The following is a 19,574-nucleotide window of genomic DNA, read 5'->3' as shown; positions in this document are numbered from 1 at the left end:
AATCATATAAGGAGTTATCAATGCAGCTAGGCCCAAATATAGTGTGTAGTCTAACCTCAATGTGTCGTCATGGCATCAGGCGCAAACAAATCACTTAACTCCATATGGAGCTTTAGAACAATCACTACCATGTATGGAGTATGGGTTGATATTCATTACCAAGTATGGCACCGGCGGACCACAACAACAGAAGGGCAACATAGGTGTGTGAGGACTGCGAAGCGGCCCGAACTCGAGGTGTGAGGGCTGCATAGCAGACCGAACTCTAGATGTGATTCCCCTTGAACAAACCAAGCAGTATTTATTGTTTTAAAATGTCATTGAATTAAGTGTTATGTGCCCACCTCTACCATATGCATAATAGATGACTACTAGTTAACTAACTAATAGTTTTATTGCGTCTTTTAGCAAAGAAACGCTGCTTTTAGAGCCTGAGAAGACAGTGCCACGCATTGAGACCTTAGAACCCGAGAAGGTGGATGAAGAGGAAGAGGGTAAGAAGGACGAGTCAAGCTGCTCCAGTGAGGAAGAGGAGGAAGAGGATTCGGAGTCTGAAAACGAAGCAGGTATTTGTGTGAAACCTACAGAGATAATTTAATGTCTCCATTGTACGTCAACATTTTAATCAAGCTTAAGCTACCAGACAAATTCTAGTAAATTTAGACACCGCCTCATAGGGTTGCGTTCTATGATGATACTGGTGGCTGAGATTTTGCAACTTATTAAAATTGATTTAGCAAGGATATGGTATTGCTATCAGAGATGAACATTTTCCCTATAATTCGTTCTCACCACCAGTCTAACCCTCCACCCCAACCACCCTCTTAACATTAATTTGGCCTAAATCCTCTTTTTACTGATGATGAATCCGGCACTTCAAAATGATAATAGGGAAGGGCTGAACATGATGTACGTGTATGCATGTTCTGTATTTCCATTTGCCCACTATAAATAATTTACCCATTGATTACCCACAGTTAACTGGATTGCTGATGATGTGATGTTTAGGTTCATTAGCTATGTTGACAATATTCTAAAATCAAGTCAGCTATACCCTTTTTGTTACAGCGTAGTCTAATCTTAATTCTTCACTTTTAACTTTTAACTACTGTATAACAAAAGAATACAAATGAATAAATAAATCTGATCCTGCTGCAAGTACATTTATTTGCAGGATTTAAAAAAATATGTAGGAAAATACAATGAAACAAAATGAAAAATGCAATGAAATGTGCCCTCTTCTCTCCGTAATAATGTCACGGAATTTGTATTATTTCCCTGAAACTTTAATCATTTTTGGGGGGGCTTTTTTGGGCCCTGTATTTGATAGGTACAGTGTAGAGAGATAGGAAACACACACAGAGAGAGTAAGGCAGTGAAAATGCAGCAAGTGTTCCGACCGGCTGGGAATTGAACCGGGGACAGCTCAGGCATTAGAATCCATGTGGTATGCGCCCTAACCATTCAGCTATCGGATCGGCCCTAGACTGTCATATAGTATGATCGGAATCTCATGCAGCGACGTACCTAAGAACCCCTTACTAATAGGAGTGTGACTATATTCAGAAAGTCTACATTAACAGCCAATTTGACCCGTAAACACGATTCATTCAGTCCTATTTTAAAAAGCTCAATGGAAGTCTCTTAGTTGCTCAGCAACTAAGAGACCACATAACATCATTGAAATCCATCAGCCACTGTTTCCTGCTCTGCTGGTGACTTCCTTGTTGCCTTTGACACAAGTTTACATCTGCTTTTTACTTTTCTTCCCCTAGAAAAGAGCAAGCCATCTGCTCCAGTTAGCAACAGCAACACTACGCCACCTGCCCCAGCCAGCATCACTGTGTCCTCCTCCCCAACCAGCTCCACCACTAACCAGGTGACCACTCCCACCTCGCCCGTCAAGAAGGTACGGACTGGTGGACAAGTCTTTCAGCCTCACCATCTTCCTCTATATACTCAAAGATGGGCCTTATGATTTTATCACCAAAACGTCCATATTTCTCTATATCACCCTGTTTTCAGACAGTGGTGATGCCTGTCTTTCTGAATGCTTGTCTCACCTCAACCCAGTCCAAGTCATAAATCTATACCTGCCGTACTGATGGCCACTGCCATGTTAGACTTCGTACTCATTAGACGTGTCAACGCCCTGTTACAATGAATACAATACAATTAACCATACCGTATATTTAATTTATAGCCAGTTGAACACAAACCCAATTTCATGGGTGGTTGAAGATGCATGGGTTTACATTAATGGCACGACGGATAACACCAGGTCAATTATCCACCAATAGTAGTGCATTGCGGTGCGTTGAACACGGAGCCACAGTAAATGTCACAGAGGAACTGTGGAGGAGAATTACCATTAATTTTAAAATGAGTTTCAACAAACATGGCAATAGTCTGCACAAGGGGGAGGGTTGATCGGTAGCTTTATGCTGGGTGTTGTTTAACATTTTACTACTGTTAAAATAGAGCTGGGAGGACTCTATAGTGCTCTGCTTGGCTCTATTCCTAGAGACAGATTTGTTAGTTTTCTATTCTACCCAGATAGTTAATGGCATTTCCCTGGTGTCTCAGGTTTAAATTAGGCCCTAATTAGAGGGCTTGACTGAAGATTGTTGTAGAGTAGTTGGAACATTGAATATTGTTAATCATGGTTCGATTAAACCAGGTCAGTGGCCTTGTGGTTAGAGTGTCCGACCTGAGACTGGGAGCTTGACTCAGCCAATCCCTGGCTGAGTCATTTTAGGGTGAGATTGGGGGTTAGACCATGCAACATTCTAGCTTTATTTCCAGGGGGTGCCTCACGCGAAAGGAAATGGGAGAACTGTTCCTGACCTATGGGCCAAATGGCTCAGGAACTGTGGGTTCACAAGGCTGCTCACTTCTTTCTTTTTGACCAAACTCGGATTGAGATCCCTTATGCGATTGCTGCCCTCTGCTGGGAACATTAGGCCAGGCACTAGCATTTAGCCTACCTACATGTGCCTCATGTTCTCTGTCTGAAATGAACGATCGCATCAAAGGTCATCTGAAATTGGAGTTGTTTTGTAATAGTAATATTTTATTAACTGCGTGCGGTTCTGCTGAACATTAAAAGCAGAGAGAACATAAGGGTAACACAGCAAGATCATCGATACCAGCTGCATACAACCTACAGGTGTTTACATTCGGAAATCAGTCAATAGGCATTGTACACACACTGAATAGAAACAAAAGTCCATCCAGTGGCTGGTGTGCAGCACATCACGCCTCACCACCACTTCACAACTCTCAAGTGTTCATTCATTACTCTCATTCCCCTAAAATGATCTTGTTGTTCCAGTCCTCCTTCTGAAGCGTGGTGCTCACACACAGCACAATGTCCTCTGTCTTAACAAGAGTGAGCGAAAGATTAACAATGTCCAGTTTGACACTAGCAGCAAGTCTCTTGTCTCTTGTCCCCTCAATGGCTCTCCTTGTATTCATAACAGAGCTGTCTCTCATGCCAACCCAGAACAATAATGATGCCCTCTGTTGTCTGACAGTAAACATTGTGTGGTGTGACCAGGCCTTTTAAAATATCGCTCTTTCTCTCTCTCTACCTTTGTCCTTGCCACGAAGTGTGTTTTTCTGTTACTGCTGCTTCTATAACTCTTATTTAGACCTTTTCTTTTCTCAACTTTCCATTCTGTATTTCTCTCTACCTCCTCTGTCTCTCTTTCTCATCACGGGCTCTTGTCTTGGTTGGCTTTAGTCTGATTGTATGACTCCCCTCATGCCTGTGGCGGAGCCAGGCTGTCCTGCATTGTGGCGCAAAGGCTTGCGCAAAACTGGCATTTCTCTTGTGCCCAAAAAGCTGATGGTGAGGCATTGGTGTGCACCGGAGTTGTTCTCTTTTCCTACATTATGCACCTCCGCACTGACGAAAAAATAAATTAAAACAATTTAAAATCCCTAACCACTTTTGCCCAATCCAGGCGATGCTAACGTAAATCCTCCTCTCCATGTCCTTGCGACACTCACTGTCCCAATGTGTTGTTTCCGCATGCATCAACAAAACGCACTGCCCTGACACCTCAGCATTCTTTATACCGTGTGTGTGTGTGTGTGTGTGTGTGTGTGTGGCTTCTGTGCTGCTTTGCCATTTTCTCACCATCCAGCTGTTATGTTGTGTATTTCTGATATTTTTGTTTTGTGTAATTATTATTGACCAGAGCTTGTGTGTGTATGTGTGTTGCCTAACGCAGCCCTCTAACAGGTTGAATAGATCATGCATTGCCCGATTTGCCACATTGTTCTGTATGTTGTCTTTTTTTCTTCAATGATCCTAAATGAAAAGCAGGAGTGAGAACGAAAGGTTCTCTGTTCTACTGGGTAATAATCCAATATTTGTTTCAAAGTCAGCATTTGATTTGTTTAATAACTCTGGTTAATTGTTGCCTCAAGTAATATAGCAAGACATGACCGTGCCTCTCTCTCACAACGGTATGTCTATCTAACTGCCCTCTTATTCATTTAACCACAATAACCCTGGTGTCCCGATTTGAGACAAAAGTCTTACTGTGTAACCTTTTCAGTAAAACAAAAGTACATTTTCATATAATGGTATATTTTTCACAAACACTATTCCACTTTATTGTGAACGTCTCCAAACACTATTAAACACATGTTTTTTATTCATGAGTGTCTGCCCCAACACTTGGGCCAAAATGACATGGGAACCAGAAATGTACCGGAAATGTATTTATGTATTTTAACGTGAATAAATACTGTTTCTGACAATGCGTTACAAAATATCCTCGGGCGCTAGCACCCTGCAGCAATCCTTTTTGAGCGATACTTCTGTATGGACAAACGCTGTAATGACAACTATTAAAAGTTATGTTACAAAGTACCCCCCCCCCCCAAATAAAAACCCTATATACTGTCGTATGACAAATTATATAGGGTTTAAGTGGTTAAACCAGAAGATGTTGTCAGGTTGGTCGCAGCTCCACCAGGAGCACCTTTTGTGGTACATTTGTACACAATCCCAGTGTTCATTCTAAGTTAAATTAACACGAAGGATTTTACTCAGTACCCTCATTAACCTCTGTGTTTGTTTACTGAGACAACTAAACCCTGGACTGCTGCCTTGATGCTCATTTAAAGTTCTAATGCTCATCTAATGGTTCTGTCTTGGAACGTTCACCCTGCCCTCCAGGTGAGCCAGCCTGCTGGGAAGGCGTCGACTAAAACGGAGGAGGAGAGGAAGGACGAGTCTCCGGCGTCGTGGCGCTTGGGCCTCAGGAAGACGGGCAGCTACGGGGCGCTGGCGGAGATTACGGCCACCAAGGAGGCTCAGAAAGAGAAGGACACCGCCGGGGTGATGCGCTCGGCGTCCAGCCCCCGCCTCTCCTCCACCCTAGACAACAAAGACAAAGATAAGGTCAGACAAGGACAGTTTTTTTTTTCTCTAAATTTTTATTTTTGAACATCTCTAAATGGTCATTTAAATGGGGTCTATGTTGCCTCTGTGTCTACAGGAAAAGGACAAAGGAACTCGTCTGGCCTATGTGGCCCCAACCATCCCCAGGAGGCTCGCCAGTACTTCAGACATCGATGAAAAGGAGAACAGGTAAAGCCCCTGACTCTGGTGTCTGTTACCCTGTTTAAACATGCATTGGCAGCAGCGCCACCTGCTGCCCACTGCAAGTGTGTTGCAGGCCAAGAGTCTGTGCTTATGCATGGTGTGTGGCTGCCTGCAGCCTCTCTGTTGAGTCTATGAATAGAACAGTACATGTTATTGAGCATTGTTATCCTAACAGTTAATGCTGGGTAACGCTGAATATCTACTATAAAAAATATTTTATAGGGTTACATTTTTTCCCCCAGGATTAGACTGACTGGTCTTATTTAAAACATGTCCATCGTGGGGGGTCAGTAATTATGTTTTTGTGGAGATCCTGGGTGCTATTTTAGCTTGTGGTTCCTCAGGGACTCAGCCGCTAGTCTGGTACGTAGCGGCTCCTACACCCGGCGACGGTGGGACGACGACCTGAAGAACAGTGAAGGAAGCGCATCCACCAACCGAACCCCCAGCTATCAGCGCAGGTTAGCCCGCGCCTCCATAACAAGCGCTCCCAAAAGCTCCCCATCCCTCCATTATCACGCCATCAGATCAGCGTCCCATTAGATCTGAAGTGGTGCCCATTATGATGTCATCTTAGTTACTTTAGCATAAGTAGCTGTTTGGATTATAATAACCGATCTTGACTAACAACAGTACAATGTAGAATAGCAGTTTTGTTTGTTTGTTTTGCCTACTGTTCATGTCACTTTGATGTCATCATTAGATACTGTAGGTGCATGTACATGCTTCCAATGTTCAAACACCAGACTGTGAAAGCCTTGCAAATGAGCCTCCCTCATGTTGTCACTGCCACGGAGTGTGTTGCATGACTGTACTGGTCCTGTCTGGTTGTTGTGCCATCTAGTTTACTATTATGTTTATTGGCCTCTTTGTTTTTAAAAGACAAGTCGACCCATATGGTTCCTAATGAACTGCTATTCCCATAATTCTTTATGGCGCAAAAGCCAGACATGGCCATAGTCAGAGCGCTTAATGTCTTATATTTGTTTTTAGTTTTTTTTACATATTTGTATGTGTCTGCGTCCCCTGCTAACATGCCTCTCTCCACCTGCCCACTTGCCCCCTGCCGCCTGTCAGCACGTCCCACACAATAGCGCTAGGGCGGAGTGGCAGCACGCGGGACGTGCCGGCCAAGTCCTCGTCCACATCCAACTTGGACCCTAACACCTGTAACACTAAACCCTGGCAGCCGCCCTCTTCCCACTACCAGTCTTACAGCATTTACCGCAGGTATACCACCCGCCTCGAGCCTGATTTGTACTTTGTCGTACGGGAGTGTCCCACACCGAAAACAGCCGATCTACAATCTTGTAGATCTGCCGTTTTAGTTGTGCGACACCATCGTACGACGCAGCATAAATTAGGCCTCAGCCAGGCTCTACCACTCCCACCTCTATCTTCTCTCATTGTCTCCGCTATACCAAGTGCCAAACAGTTTGTTTTCTACTTGTTGTTATGGCTACTATTGTAACAAAGGCAAAGTCCAATCAAAGGTTGAGATATTGTGGTATGTTTGTGTGTTTTTCTTTTCTTTTTAAGAGACACCTGGATGGCTGGTTCTGACTTGGCTTGTTTTCTCAATGTGGTTTGAACAAAGTTGTTTCCAGAAATTTACTAAAATTTTCCAACAAGTACATCTTTGCTATTTTGCTATTATACAGGGCGTATAGTGGTGAAACTGGGACAGCTTTGGGCAGCCTTGATTTTCCACACATTAAGGCCTGATTTATACACACAGTACATGGTGGTGTGGCACATGGTTGTGTTGCACATCGAAAATAGTAGATCTATTTGCTTAACACATCACGTCATGTTGTGAGCTTGTAGATCGGCTGCAGGTCGGAGTGCGACACGATGTGCAACCGAGTATAAAAAGGCATAACAAGACTCCAGGAGCATGTCAAAACTACTGATGCCTTCATGGAATGCATTCACCTACAGTCAAAAAAATATCCATTCATTTGATTAACAATAATTGCTTGTTAATGTGAATGCATTCATGATAATGAATCCAGAAAATCAAGCATTATGTTCTAAGCTCCTATGCTTTATAAACGTATGTATTTTCAAGAGGGTGAAATAATTGTACAAGCTCCCTAGTTTTCCACTTGACTCCTTCTTTCCGTCCCTCATTTTTCTCTACTTGTCCTCCTTCCTCCTTTGTCTCCTCTGCTGACTATGCTGTGTTTGGTGTGTGTTTGTGTGTAACCTCTGGTCCCATAGTGGCTCCTTTGGCAGAAGGCATGAGGAGCTAAGCTCATCCACCACCTCCTCCACCACCACCTCATCTGTTACCTCGCCCACGGGCCATCGTGGCCTGCTCTCCAGCCTGGGCTCCTCCTCAACTCGCACGGGCTCCACCAGTCTCACCAGCAGGTATGCACGCACACGCACACACAGGATCTGTAAGTGACGCAAACAGCCTTTTTGCATGTAGTTGAAGGCAAGGGGAAGCCTCGCCCCTTCGGCGGGCGCGCGGCCGGGGACTTCTTTCCTCAACATTAGAAGAGTTAGGACGTCACATTCTAATACAGCCCTATCTCTGCACCGGCTTCAGTGGCGCACCTAAATCATTACCCTCTAAATCCACTACTTCTGGGTTCGAGTGGGTTTGACTCCCTCTTGGGACAATACTTTTTCAAACACCGCAGACTACTTTTTTTCGCCGATAAAGTATAGTTTTTGACCATGACGGAGGCGCGCCGACTCAGCAGACCTTGAGGCAGAGGAGTCGCGCCCGAGCACCTCCAGGCGCGAGTGCCCGCGACGGCGCTTAGTCGTCTGCTAGTCGACTAAGCGCCGTCCGAGTTATGTACCGATAGGCACAGAATCGTAAATGATGTTGTGGGGACTGCGTTTGCCCCAACTGCCACTCAGTGCACTGACATAGCTCGCGTCGCCAGGCTCTCTCCCCACTCGCCCCCCCGCCCCCTTGCCTTCAACTACATGCAAAAAGGCTGTTCGCGTAAGAGATAGCATGAACCTCCGTGGCCATTACTAGAATTGTCACAATGATACGAAATATTACCTTTGCCTTTTTTAGGCTTTTTAAACAAAACTTTCACAGTGATCAAATCAGTGATTATGACTAGTACCATTAATCAGTATAAATAATGGCCAAAATATCCCATATTTTATCATTTTATACGTTGACATCGTTTTCAGTTTGAAAACGTGGAAATGATTATGACGATTATGCAAAAAGGATTGGGATTATCCCAAATACTTGTGGTGATCTCAAATAATTGCAATCAGGCGATTATGTAATAATTGTGACAAGCCTAGATATCAGGCTCTCAAGGTGAAAATCCTCACTGACGGGTAAAAAGGAGCAGCTGGTCGACTCCACGTGTGTCAGAGGAGGCATATGGTCGTTTCCACCCTCCAGACTAACAGTGGGGGTTTGCAGTGACTGGGACTGCAGTACAGGGAATTAGCCATGACTAAATTGGGCAGAAAATGGAAATATAAGGTGGTAAAAAAAACATACTACTAGGGCTGGCTGACACTATCAAATATTTTCTTGGAAGATTATTCTATCCATTTCTTTTTGATTAGTCAAACAACTATGGTACCAGTTGTCAGAGTACTTTGTGGATCTCTTGGTGGCCGACTGACTTCCCACTCCGCACTGAACTCCCTGCGGTCCTACTGTATGTGATACACAATATGCCAAGTTTGAAGTAGATTTGAATTGTTTTCTATAATCGATTACGTTGATAGGACCACTAAAACCCTATTTTTCTAAATTGCTAAACTAGCCGATATACAAGCTCTCATGTGTTGTGAGCTTGTAGATTGCTATTTTGGCAATTGAGTTGCTTTTGAAAAAGAATGTAAAAACAATTCGAAGAAGAAACTCATTTCATGTTTTTGTATTTTTTTTATTTTATTAAAATTGATAATTTATGTAATCCAGTAAATCTATTGGTTCAATTAACTGCTGCACCCCTAGTTTCTACAAAAGGCATCATTTTGGTAACTGGCTAGATGTAAATCTGTGCAGTTTATATACCATGCTGATGTGTCACCACAAAAGAGTTTAGCTGTCGAGACAAAATACCAAAAAGGGCCCTGTTGTGAACATTGCCAGTTGCTCTTGTTTTAAAGCCCCCCATCAGTATATACAGTATAAGCTAGAGGCACAAGGAAACATTTTTATGGTGTGGCTCTGCAGATGCTGTCTAGAAGAGGCTCTGTCTGTGTGTGTCCAGAGCTAATCTCACAATCCGCGTGATTCTAATGTATTATAGTTTTGGAAATATTTTTCTTTGATTTTATAATGGAAGTAAATGGGGCTCTGATCTGACTGAAACCTTGCCCAAATGTGGAGTCATATGTCATAGATAACTGATGTCACCGGCTGGCCCCATTAAGATCCACATGATTTGATTTTTGACAAATAAGTGAATTTTGAGTGACAAATTAAACATATGTCCCGCCGTTATTTGGCTAAAAGTTATGTGGAAGTTTCCCAATCCCATTGTCTGGAGGGACCGTAGCACTGTGACTTAAAAGAAGCTTGTCAAATCTGGGCTGGATTGGATTTGACTTGATTTGATTGTTGAAGATGGAGGGGAGCGATTTTTGTTGACTACCATAATTGTACATGGTTTGTTGAGAAAATTAGGGACAGAACAGCAGGTGGTCAAATTGGCTGCAGTGGGACTTTTAAAGGGTTTTTGGGGTGGAATTTTCCTTTGTAAAGCAAGGCATGACTGAGGTGTGTGTTAAACTTGTGGGCCTGTTTAAAATGTGTGCGCTCTGTGTGAACAGGTACTGGTCAGAAGAGAGTGCAGAGAGGGAAAAGGAGAAAGAGAAGGAGTCTGCAGCAGTCATCCCCACTATAAACACTGGCTCTACCACCACCACATCTACCACTACCACCACCACCACTGGCACTATCATAGGCTCTGACGGCAGGGAACGACGCAGGTAACCCCCCCCCCCCCCACACACACACACACACACACACACACACACACACACACACACACACTGTATACCCACAACCCCTCTGTGTTCATTGTTTGTCTCTCTCTGAGACATCCAACACAGACACGCCTTAGTCTTCAGTCATTGTCTCTGTGTAGTTTCTCTGGTAACACACACACCAAGCTGGGATCATGGGCTGTTTAAGGTGATCCGGATGCACTTCCTCTGTTTGAGGATTGGGTGTACGATCTTGTGCTTTGTGTACACAGTGCTGTGCAAGGGAGGAGGTTTTGTGTGTGTGTGTGTGTGTGTGTGTGTGTGTGTGTGTGTGTGTGAGAACACACACAGGCTAGCCTGCACATGTGAATGTGTGTTTAAATGGGGTGGGGTGTGCATGTGTTGCTGTGACAGTGCTGAAATAAGCCACCTGTCATGGTTGTTGGGCAGGGTTGCGATGGGGCTCTGACTGCACCAGTGAGTTGTCCTTATAAGGAAGATGGGCAGATGCTGCACGTTTTCCTCAATACTGAGGCTCCCAAGTGAATGAGTTCATACTTACTGTGCATGTACAGCTGACGGAGGCATATTCCACACTAGAGAAAAGTGCAGGAATCCCCCGCACTGTTTGACTCATCTTAAGCCTGATGTATACTTTATTGCGTGCTGGTATTGCATGCCAAAAATAACCATTCTACAACCTCACAACTGGTCACGTCCATCATGTATGCGTTGTGAGCTTGTAGATCGTTATTTTCGTCTCACAACGCCATTGTACGCAGATAGATATATTAAAGGCAGGGCAACAGATCATTTTAAATGCTGTATATTCAACTAATATTTGGCATTATAACAATAAATATATTTGATAAATGTTGGAAAAAGGTGTTAGAACAGCCGAACCCGCCTCAACCCGCGCCGCAAAACGATACATAAATCAACGACTCGACGCGACCCGCGGTCAAAAAAAAGAAGATAATCATGTGTGAGTGTGAGTGAACTGCTGCGCGACACCGTAGCCTACATCGCACATCAGTATAAACAAATTAATATGTTTTGGCCTTTACATCTCATTCAACCTTAATATGCAAAACCTACAGCTTGTATTTAGTTTTGTTAATGTTATACATGAATGATGGCGCAAGGGAGGTTGATTATTTGCCTTAGTTGCCTGCAATGTGTGTCACCAACTTTCACCACTAACACTTTATCCATTGCAGACAGACAGTCACTGTGCTTGCTTGTATAATATCCCCAACCCATACGAGTTCTGGTTTTGACAGGTTTTATTATCGTCAAGTGGGTCCGGCTTGGTTCATATTCTATCACTTGGTGTTGTTGCGTATCGAATATAGCAGACATACAAGCTCACAACGCGGCGCGCTGCGACGTGTTGTGAGCTTGTAGGTCCGATATTATTTAAATAATTATGATGGGTTTTAATTGTAGTTTTATCCAAATATTAATATTGATAATAGGCTTAAATATGATTTTTGTTTTTGCGCGTGAGAGTGGTGTTGATGACCCGCAACACCCGCAACCTGCATAATTGCCTCTTAAATCTTGACTGTCCGCCCCCGTCGCGGGTTGACCCGTGGGTAACGGGTCAACCTGCGCATCACTACCACCCTGGTACACGTCCACCCTGGTAAACTCAACTAAACTCCCTATAAACAAATGCAAGGATACTTATATCATCAATATACATTAGATTTTACAGTTAAGAGGCTTCCAGAGCACTGCAAATATATCTGGTTTTGAATTCTAGACAATAGACATTTACAATGTACATTTATAGGCCAATATTATACCTCAAGTACTGGCAATACAGTGTACATCTAGCAGCTTCTTCCACCGGTAATGTCATCACTGTGCAACTCCATTCTGCTACATGTAGGGTCACCTTTTCAAAAGTTCTAATTTCAATGTAATTATATCAAGGAATAAACTGATATTTTTGTTTAGATATGGACTGGTATGTAAATATGATAAGTTGTCCCTTATCTGTTGCCCTAGCTTTAAGCGTTATAGTCTTTGTGTAGCTTTATCTCCTAGAGGCTGCTTGAAATCCTAGTAGAAAATAAAAATGAGCACACTCAGTCCGTATATATTGCAGTTTGCTGGGTGCATGGCTCACGAAGATTCACAATAAGAATGTAATAGCCAGCACTCGGAAGTCCTTCTGGTACTTTTAATTCATAGACGCACGGACAGTCACAGCATACACGGACGTGTTTCAGCGTCAAGCCTTCCTTAGCGTGTATGTATGTACAGTATTTATGCCTGAAATCCCAGCTGATCAAAAAGGACTGTTTGACTGTCACTCAGCCCTGCAAAATGTTAAATTGTTTAAATATCCTAGCAATCATCCTATGTCCCAGATGCATATTTATACTCTTCAGCTTATGTGATCGTTAATGTGTGTGTGTGTGTGTGTGTGTGTGTGTGTGTGTTAGGTCATACCTGACGCCAGTGCGAGACGAGGAGTCGGAGTCCCAGAGGAAAGCCCGTTCCAGGCAGGCTCGGCAGTCCAGGAGGTCCACCCAGGTTGGTCCATATGTAACGTCTGAGATTCAAACCTGGGTCTTCCACTAGCTAAAGAGTGAATTCCCCCCTTAACCAGGGGAGTTATTAGGCTTTTGGGCTTCAGGATGAGCCTGGAACTGTTTCTTTTAGATTTGAGCTAAAAAGCATTATTTTACACTTTGGGCTATTCAAAAATAACAGATATACAAGCTCATATCGCGGCACCGAGTGCCGCGCTACGAGCTTGTAGATCTGCTATTTTTGAAAGATCTTGAAAATGTGTGCAAATCTTTGAATATATATATTTTTAAAGCGAACATTTTTAACTCAAATCTTGGCTTCTGGGGGTCCCTGGAACAAAATATTTTGATGGGGGTCCGCGGCCAAATACGTATAATTTTGGGGGTCCTTGACATGAAAAAGATTGAGCACCACTGATATAGAAACATACGTTTTTCAGAATACTGTTGAGATTTAAGAGACATGTAGAATCAGCTTCAGGTCTCAATGGGTTAACTGACGCAAGGTGCCATCATGACCCTGACAAAACAAAACAAAATTCGACTTGACAACACAGTGACAGATTTAAATGTATTGTTTTATTACAGCCACATCATCGCACTTATTTAGATAACAAAGTTCAAATGAAATGACTTTTGGAAGATGTTGAACTTGTTTGCTTTAATAATACATGAGCATTGTTGGTGCTGGAATGTGTCGTGTATCGCCAGCAGCCTTTCATAACCGTTGGATTTTTACGAGGGGCTGAACATTTGAAATAATTATAACTGTCTACTCAACGTCAGCGCCTCATTGTCAAGTACTCTGTGTCATTTTTAAATAGATTGTAACTGGTTCCCACGCAACTTGAACAGTGCTTATTCGACAGTGACTCCATGTGTGTCGGAGGAGACGTGGTTGTGTGCACCTTCACTTCTCAAAAGAAACTTTATTTCTTATATCATTTTTTCATTTGAAAAGTATTGGTTCTGTCACAGTTTTAAAAGTACCAGTTTAGCACCAGTATAAAATCCAAACAATATGGATTCAATTGGGGAGAAAAATAAAAAAAACACAGTTGAGCAAAAAAAGAGAGAAAAAAGTGGCCATTGAATAGTTTTGTTATTACTGCTTGGTGATTTATTGACTGTTATGAACCTCCCATCCATGACAGACTTTGTTGTTTTTATACAGCTGAGGTAGTTTTGAACTAACGCCGTGAGAACCTGTAGATTGTCTATTTAGTTTTTTTTTATCATTTTATTGGAGATTTGAAGTGGTCAAACTAGCAATAAAGTATGTTTAGAAGCATTTTCCATAAAACCCTAATGGTCACAGATATATCATAAAAGGAAATGATCAGTCTGTAATTTCTTCACCTGGTTGGCAGTATGTATGTAGATCAGCAATACTTAATCATAATTTTACATATTTTGTTAATTGTTGAGGAAACAGCGCTAGTGTGGGGGGCTCCTTTCACACTGTTTTACAAATAATGTAATAGTTTTTTTCAGTTGTGAGATTTTATTTTGCTTTAATCCATTCAGACCGGGGACACATCAGTGTCATTTTAAGATTTCTTAAAATATTATGTTGGTATAATATCAGTGGTTCAAATCAAAATGTTGTTCCAGGGACCCCCCCCCCCCCCCCCACCAGAAGCAAAGATTTGAGTTAAAAATGTTCGCTTCAAAAGTATATATACATTCAAAGATTTGCACACATTTTCATGATTTAAAAAAAGAAAATAGCGAGTGCCTCGCTAAGAGCTTGTATATCTGCTATTTTTGAATAGCCAAAGTATAAAATAATGGTTAAAGTGGTTACACACAGATGTGTTCCCGGCTTAAATGGGTTAATCCACGCCCTCTGTCTCGATCTTCCTGCAGGGTGTGACGCTAACCGACCTCCAGGAGGCAGAGAAGACCATCGGCAGGAGCCGCCCCACGCGGACACGGGAGGAGGAGAAGGAGGAGAAAGAGAAGCAAGATAAGGAGAAGCAGCAGGAGGAGAAGAAGGAGACGGAGGTCAAGGAAGACGATTACAGGTCAAGATACCGCAGCTTTGAGGAGGTACGTGGACTCTGTTGGCTGTTAAATGTCAAGAATTCATAGAATTAATTGCATTTTACCTTTTGCAACAAACGGCAACAAAAAAAAAGCCCAGGTCGTTATGTAGTGTAATGCACTAAATGAGACAAATTTGCTTGTATGTGCAAACATACAGGGCAATAAATATGGTTCTTATTTCTTTAATATACTGACGTCCTGCACTGATGTCTTATCCCTCTCAACCTCCAGACCTATCAGCGCTACCGGCCCTCGTCCTCGTCCACCTCCACCACCTCCACAATCAGCACATCCTCCACCCCATCCTCCAGTGCCACCCTGACCTCTAGCTCCCTCAGCAGGCCTAACAGCCTGACGGGCATCACCTCTGCCTATAGCCGCTCCTCCAGGGACACAGAGAAAGGTGAAATGCATTGCATTATTACAATTTAGGCATTTGGCAGACGCTCTTATCCAGAGTGTCTTAAAAGTGTTAATCGAATATGCATGCACATCATGTATGGCAGTGGTTCTCAAAACTTTTTCATGTCAAGGACCCCCAAATTGACACTTATTAGCCCGCGGACCCCCATTTGAAAAGATATGCCAGGGACCCCCATAAGAGAAGATTTTTACGGCCCTAGCAGTGATTATCAACCATTTTAATTTCAAGGACCCCCAGTTTGAAATGCATTAGGCTACGGACCCCCATTTTATGGCATTTCTATCTCTTGGACCCCAATTTCTATTGTAAAATCAATGTTAATTTAACTCTGAGAGTGTACAAATGGAACCAAATGGACCCGTTAGGTGTACACTCTCAGAGTTACAGACCCATAACGGTCCATTTGGTTCCTGACTATCCATCATTTAGCTGGGGACCTCCTGGAACTCCCTCAAGGACCCCTGGGGGTCCCCGGACCCCACTTTGAGAACCAATGATGTATGGCATCTATACATGTCACAGTGTTTCTGTGACGTTTATGTATCACAGAATCATCTTTATTTTGTTGTATCACAGTGGGGGTGGTGCTGGCAGTGTAAACGCTAGCCGCCTCTGTGTATTTATATTGTGGCTGATGCACAAGTGCATGTTATTTGGTTATGGAAATATTTACATTGACTCACCATCATCATCGCCATTTGTTAATGCTTTTTCTGGTGGTAGCCACTCCGCCTGGTTACTGGTTAGCAACACTAGCAGCTAGCATTGCTTGGCTAGCAGCTAATTCTGTTTAGGTATTCTCAAGATTAGTCCAACTTTGAACTCCTTTGACGGAACTTTCCAGCACCTACATGATATTAATTCTGAACATCATAGACCTACAATCCAGTGTGGGATTAGCCGTGCCCCAAGTCTCTAGCCTGTAGCCCACGCAAGCTTTGGGAATGCACTGCGGATTTGTAGCGGAAGTTGAGAGTTGTGTAAGTCCCGGGAAAGATGCGCTGTGATTGGCCAGTAGTCAGTTTGAGTGTCAGTTGGGGCAAACGCAGTCACCACAACATCATTTACTATTCTGTGCCTAATCGGTACATAACTCGGACGGGGCTGAGTAGGCTCAAAGCGAACTTCGTTCGGCACGGCAACGTTCGGCACGGCAACTCGCGCGGGTGCCTCTTGTGGCTCAAGTTCGCTTGAGACTGCGCCCCTCCGTCGTGGTCCGGTCCAAAACTATACTTTATCGGCGAAAACAACAAGTAGTCTGCGGTTGTTTGAAAAAGTATTGTCCCAAGCGGGAGTCGAACTTAGACTCCCAGTGGTAGTGGATTGGGAGTCTAATGATTAGCGAGGTGCGCCACTGTGGCCAGTGCTGAGATTGGGTATTCGGGCTCCCACCCACTACAAATCCGCCGTGCACTGCCATATAGCGTAGCCCACTAACCGGTGAGCTGTGTTAAACAGAGAAGTGGCATCTCACCTGTCTTGTTATCAAGTGATTTAAAAAATCATGCATTTGTTGTAAAAACTTGGACAGCACAGGACATTGAGTGAACCAAAACGAGCTCAACTCTGTAACACATGAACAGACGCGGAACATAAATGCCGATTATAGGGGACATTTCGCATGTGTGTCGATGACCCTCACTTGCACGATTATGAAATGGCCGGCCGAGCCCTAGTTTTTATACTGGCAGGGCATGGGGGTAAACCGATGACCTTCTGATTACTCTCTACCTACTGAGTTAGCTTGCAGTGAGCCAGTCAGGAATGCTAACAATGCTAACAAGCTATTTCTTGGCTATCTGACAAGTCAATATAGAAATGTAAACAGAAAGCCAAAATTGAAAATGTGATTCTATCCCCTTTTAATATAAAGCCATAGAAGCCAGACAGGTTGAGCTGGATTCCACCTGGCTCTGGCATGGGTTCCCACAAGGTCCATGTTCACATGGGAACGCTGCCACATGCTGCTAAAGAGACAGACAGGAGAAAAGGATTGGGTTGCCGTTTCAAGTAAAATAGCTTTCCTCTTCAGCAATACAAAAAAGGCCTCAATCTATCCCACTGAAGGAAACACTGATGACTTTGTTCCCTCACAGCAAAAAAATAAGCTGTTTTCTTTGAACTCCTGCCAACTCGATTGTATTCCTGACGGTGCTCAGTACTGTAATTTAAACGCAATGGTTGACCTGAGCTTTTCCTGACCATTATTAAAGGTCACGTTCCTGTTATGATTTCCTCATAGCCGTTCTGAAGATACAATAAGAAAGGTGTGCCAGGTGTCAATTTACAGTTCCCAGTTCAAACGTTGTTGATGGCCAATTGTTGATGCGGACAAGGGCCGACATTGAAGCGCAACAAAGGAACTGGAAAGGTCACTCCATCTTCCCAGCGCTGGAATGTCAAGTCACATGATTGTATGCGTGGTACAAACCTGCCTTCTGTGTCCCTTCTTCCTTCCCGATGAACAGATACAGATAAAAAGGAGGAAGAGAAGGAGGGAGAGGACAAGTCTCAGCCCCGCTCCATACGGGATCGCAGGCGGCCCCGTGAGAAGAGACGCTCCACTGGGGTTTCCTACTGGACCCAGGATGTGAGAGAGAGAGAGACACACACACACACACACACACACACACACACACACACACACACACACACACACACACACACACACACACACACACACACACACACACACACACACACACACAATATGGAATATTGAAAAGTACAGCAGTTTCATGTCATTTCTAATGAGGGTCATATGTTTCTTTTACTTCCAGAGTGATGAAAACGACCCAGATCAGCAGTCTGACTCAGAGGAAGGCAGCACCAAGGGGGAGGAGCCTCAAGTACGGACACACCCTTGAGTCTTTTTTTAAATTTCTAGTTTTGTTTGAATTTAGATGTTTTTCCAGTGGTCAAACAGTAAAAAGTGAAGATAAGTCAGAAGTATCGTCAGAAGTATGACACTCCCCCTGCAGCATCCAACAAACATTTTTAATGATTTGTACAACAGTGGAGTGAAGTTGGAATACTCACTGTTACTTTAGCCATTAAGCCTGTTTTATACTTAATGGCAATGAAAATAGCCAATCTACAAGCTCACAGGTTGTGAGCTATTTCGGTGCTCGACGGGATACGCAACCAGGTATAAATCAGGCATTGGACTTCCGTACTCTGCAGCAGATGTTACCAACACAGCAGGCAATCAGACCAGTTTGTGCTTCAGCACTGTGTCATTCATTGCACTGCAAGGCTTGCATGATGTCTTGGCTACACATTGTTTCAGCTGCTCCTCTAATCATTGTCCGTCAGCATCAGGAAGCTGAATGCAATTTTAAAATAGCTTGACCCCCCTCTCCTGACCCGCGAGCCGCCATCACCATATCTGATCTCTACCCCCACTTTGAGGCCCGTAACTGGGGCAGCATATAAGCGAGGAGAGGTTGGAGAGCGGTGGTAAAACCTTGAGGCTCTTTAGAACTGGGAGCTTTGGCAGCTATTCAAGAATGCATGTTTGGAGAGGAGGGGGTGGTGTGCAGGTCAGCTGCTGAGACAGACTGAGAAAGAGCGGTATAGTTTACAGGAAAACTTGTACTTTATTAGCAGTTTATTCAGCTCTGTATGCCTGAAATGGCTGCCTTAACAGGGCAGAATCGTGCGTCTAATTTTAGTGTTGAGGTTGCTCATAAGTGCAATGCTAACTACAGGCTTCACACCTTAATCGACGCAAATGTATCGCTGTCATGACAAACATTCACAATGTCCTTGTGAACATGAAAGACCCTCATCCCCAAAATGTGTTTTGTTTTTTCGTTTGGTGCATGCACTTTTGAAGGTTACACAGGAAATGAGTGGTAGTTTCTTGCACACTGCATATCTCCAAAGCTTTAATATTGTTTTTTACAACTAAAATCTGGTCTACAGACTAGCACTCTGGCATGTTTGATGCAGGGCATGCAACTCGGACGGCATGGTACGTCACATGCCGATCACTGCC

General features: G+C 43.5%; 1 protein-coding gene across 4 annotated transcripts in view; it reads left to right on the top strand.

The window, feature by feature from the left end:
* ppp1r12a (protein phosphatase 1, regulatory subunit 12A) overlaps positions 1–19,574 on the top strand; it is a 74,346-nt gene that overhangs the window by 43,241 nt on the left and 11,531 nt on the right. For 2 of the 4 annotated variants that reach the window (XM_084049732.1, XM_084049734.1), the window contains exons 8-20: positions 409–566; positions 1,776–1,909; positions 5,195–5,419; positions 5,517–5,608; positions 5,968–6,084; positions 6,701–6,853; positions 7,847–7,999; positions 10,400–10,558; positions 13,012–13,102; positions 14,971–15,153; positions 15,382–15,553; positions 18,043–18,164; positions 18,355–18,423. In XM_084049732.1, the coding sequence (XP_083905858.1) occupies positions 409–566; positions 1,776–1,909; positions 5,195–5,419; positions 5,517–5,608; positions 5,968–6,084; positions 6,701–6,853; positions 7,847–7,999; positions 10,400–10,558; positions 13,012–13,102; positions 14,971–15,153; positions 15,382–15,553; positions 18,043–18,164; positions 18,355–18,423 (1,828 nt within the window). The remainder of the gene's footprint in view (positions 1–408; positions 567–1,775; positions 1,910–5,194; positions 5,420–5,516; positions 5,609–5,967; positions 6,085–6,700; positions 6,854–7,846; positions 8,000–10,399; positions 10,559–13,011; positions 13,103–14,970; positions 15,154–15,381; positions 15,554–18,042; positions 18,165–18,354; positions 18,424–19,574) is intronic. The other 2 variants (XM_084049733.1, XM_084049735.1) reach the window with 2 other exon arrangements.

The sequence above is a fragment of the Gymnoscopelus microlampas genome (genome assembly GCF_963454915.1).
Source record: "Gymnoscopelus microlampas genome assembly, chromosome: 23".
NCBI lineage: Eukaryota > Metazoa > Chordata > Actinopteri > Myctophiformes > Myctophidae > Gymnoscopelus > Gymnoscopelus microlampas.
The sequence above is the reverse complement of the archived record's forward strand: the minus strand, read 5'-3'. Positions and strand labels throughout refer to the sequence as shown.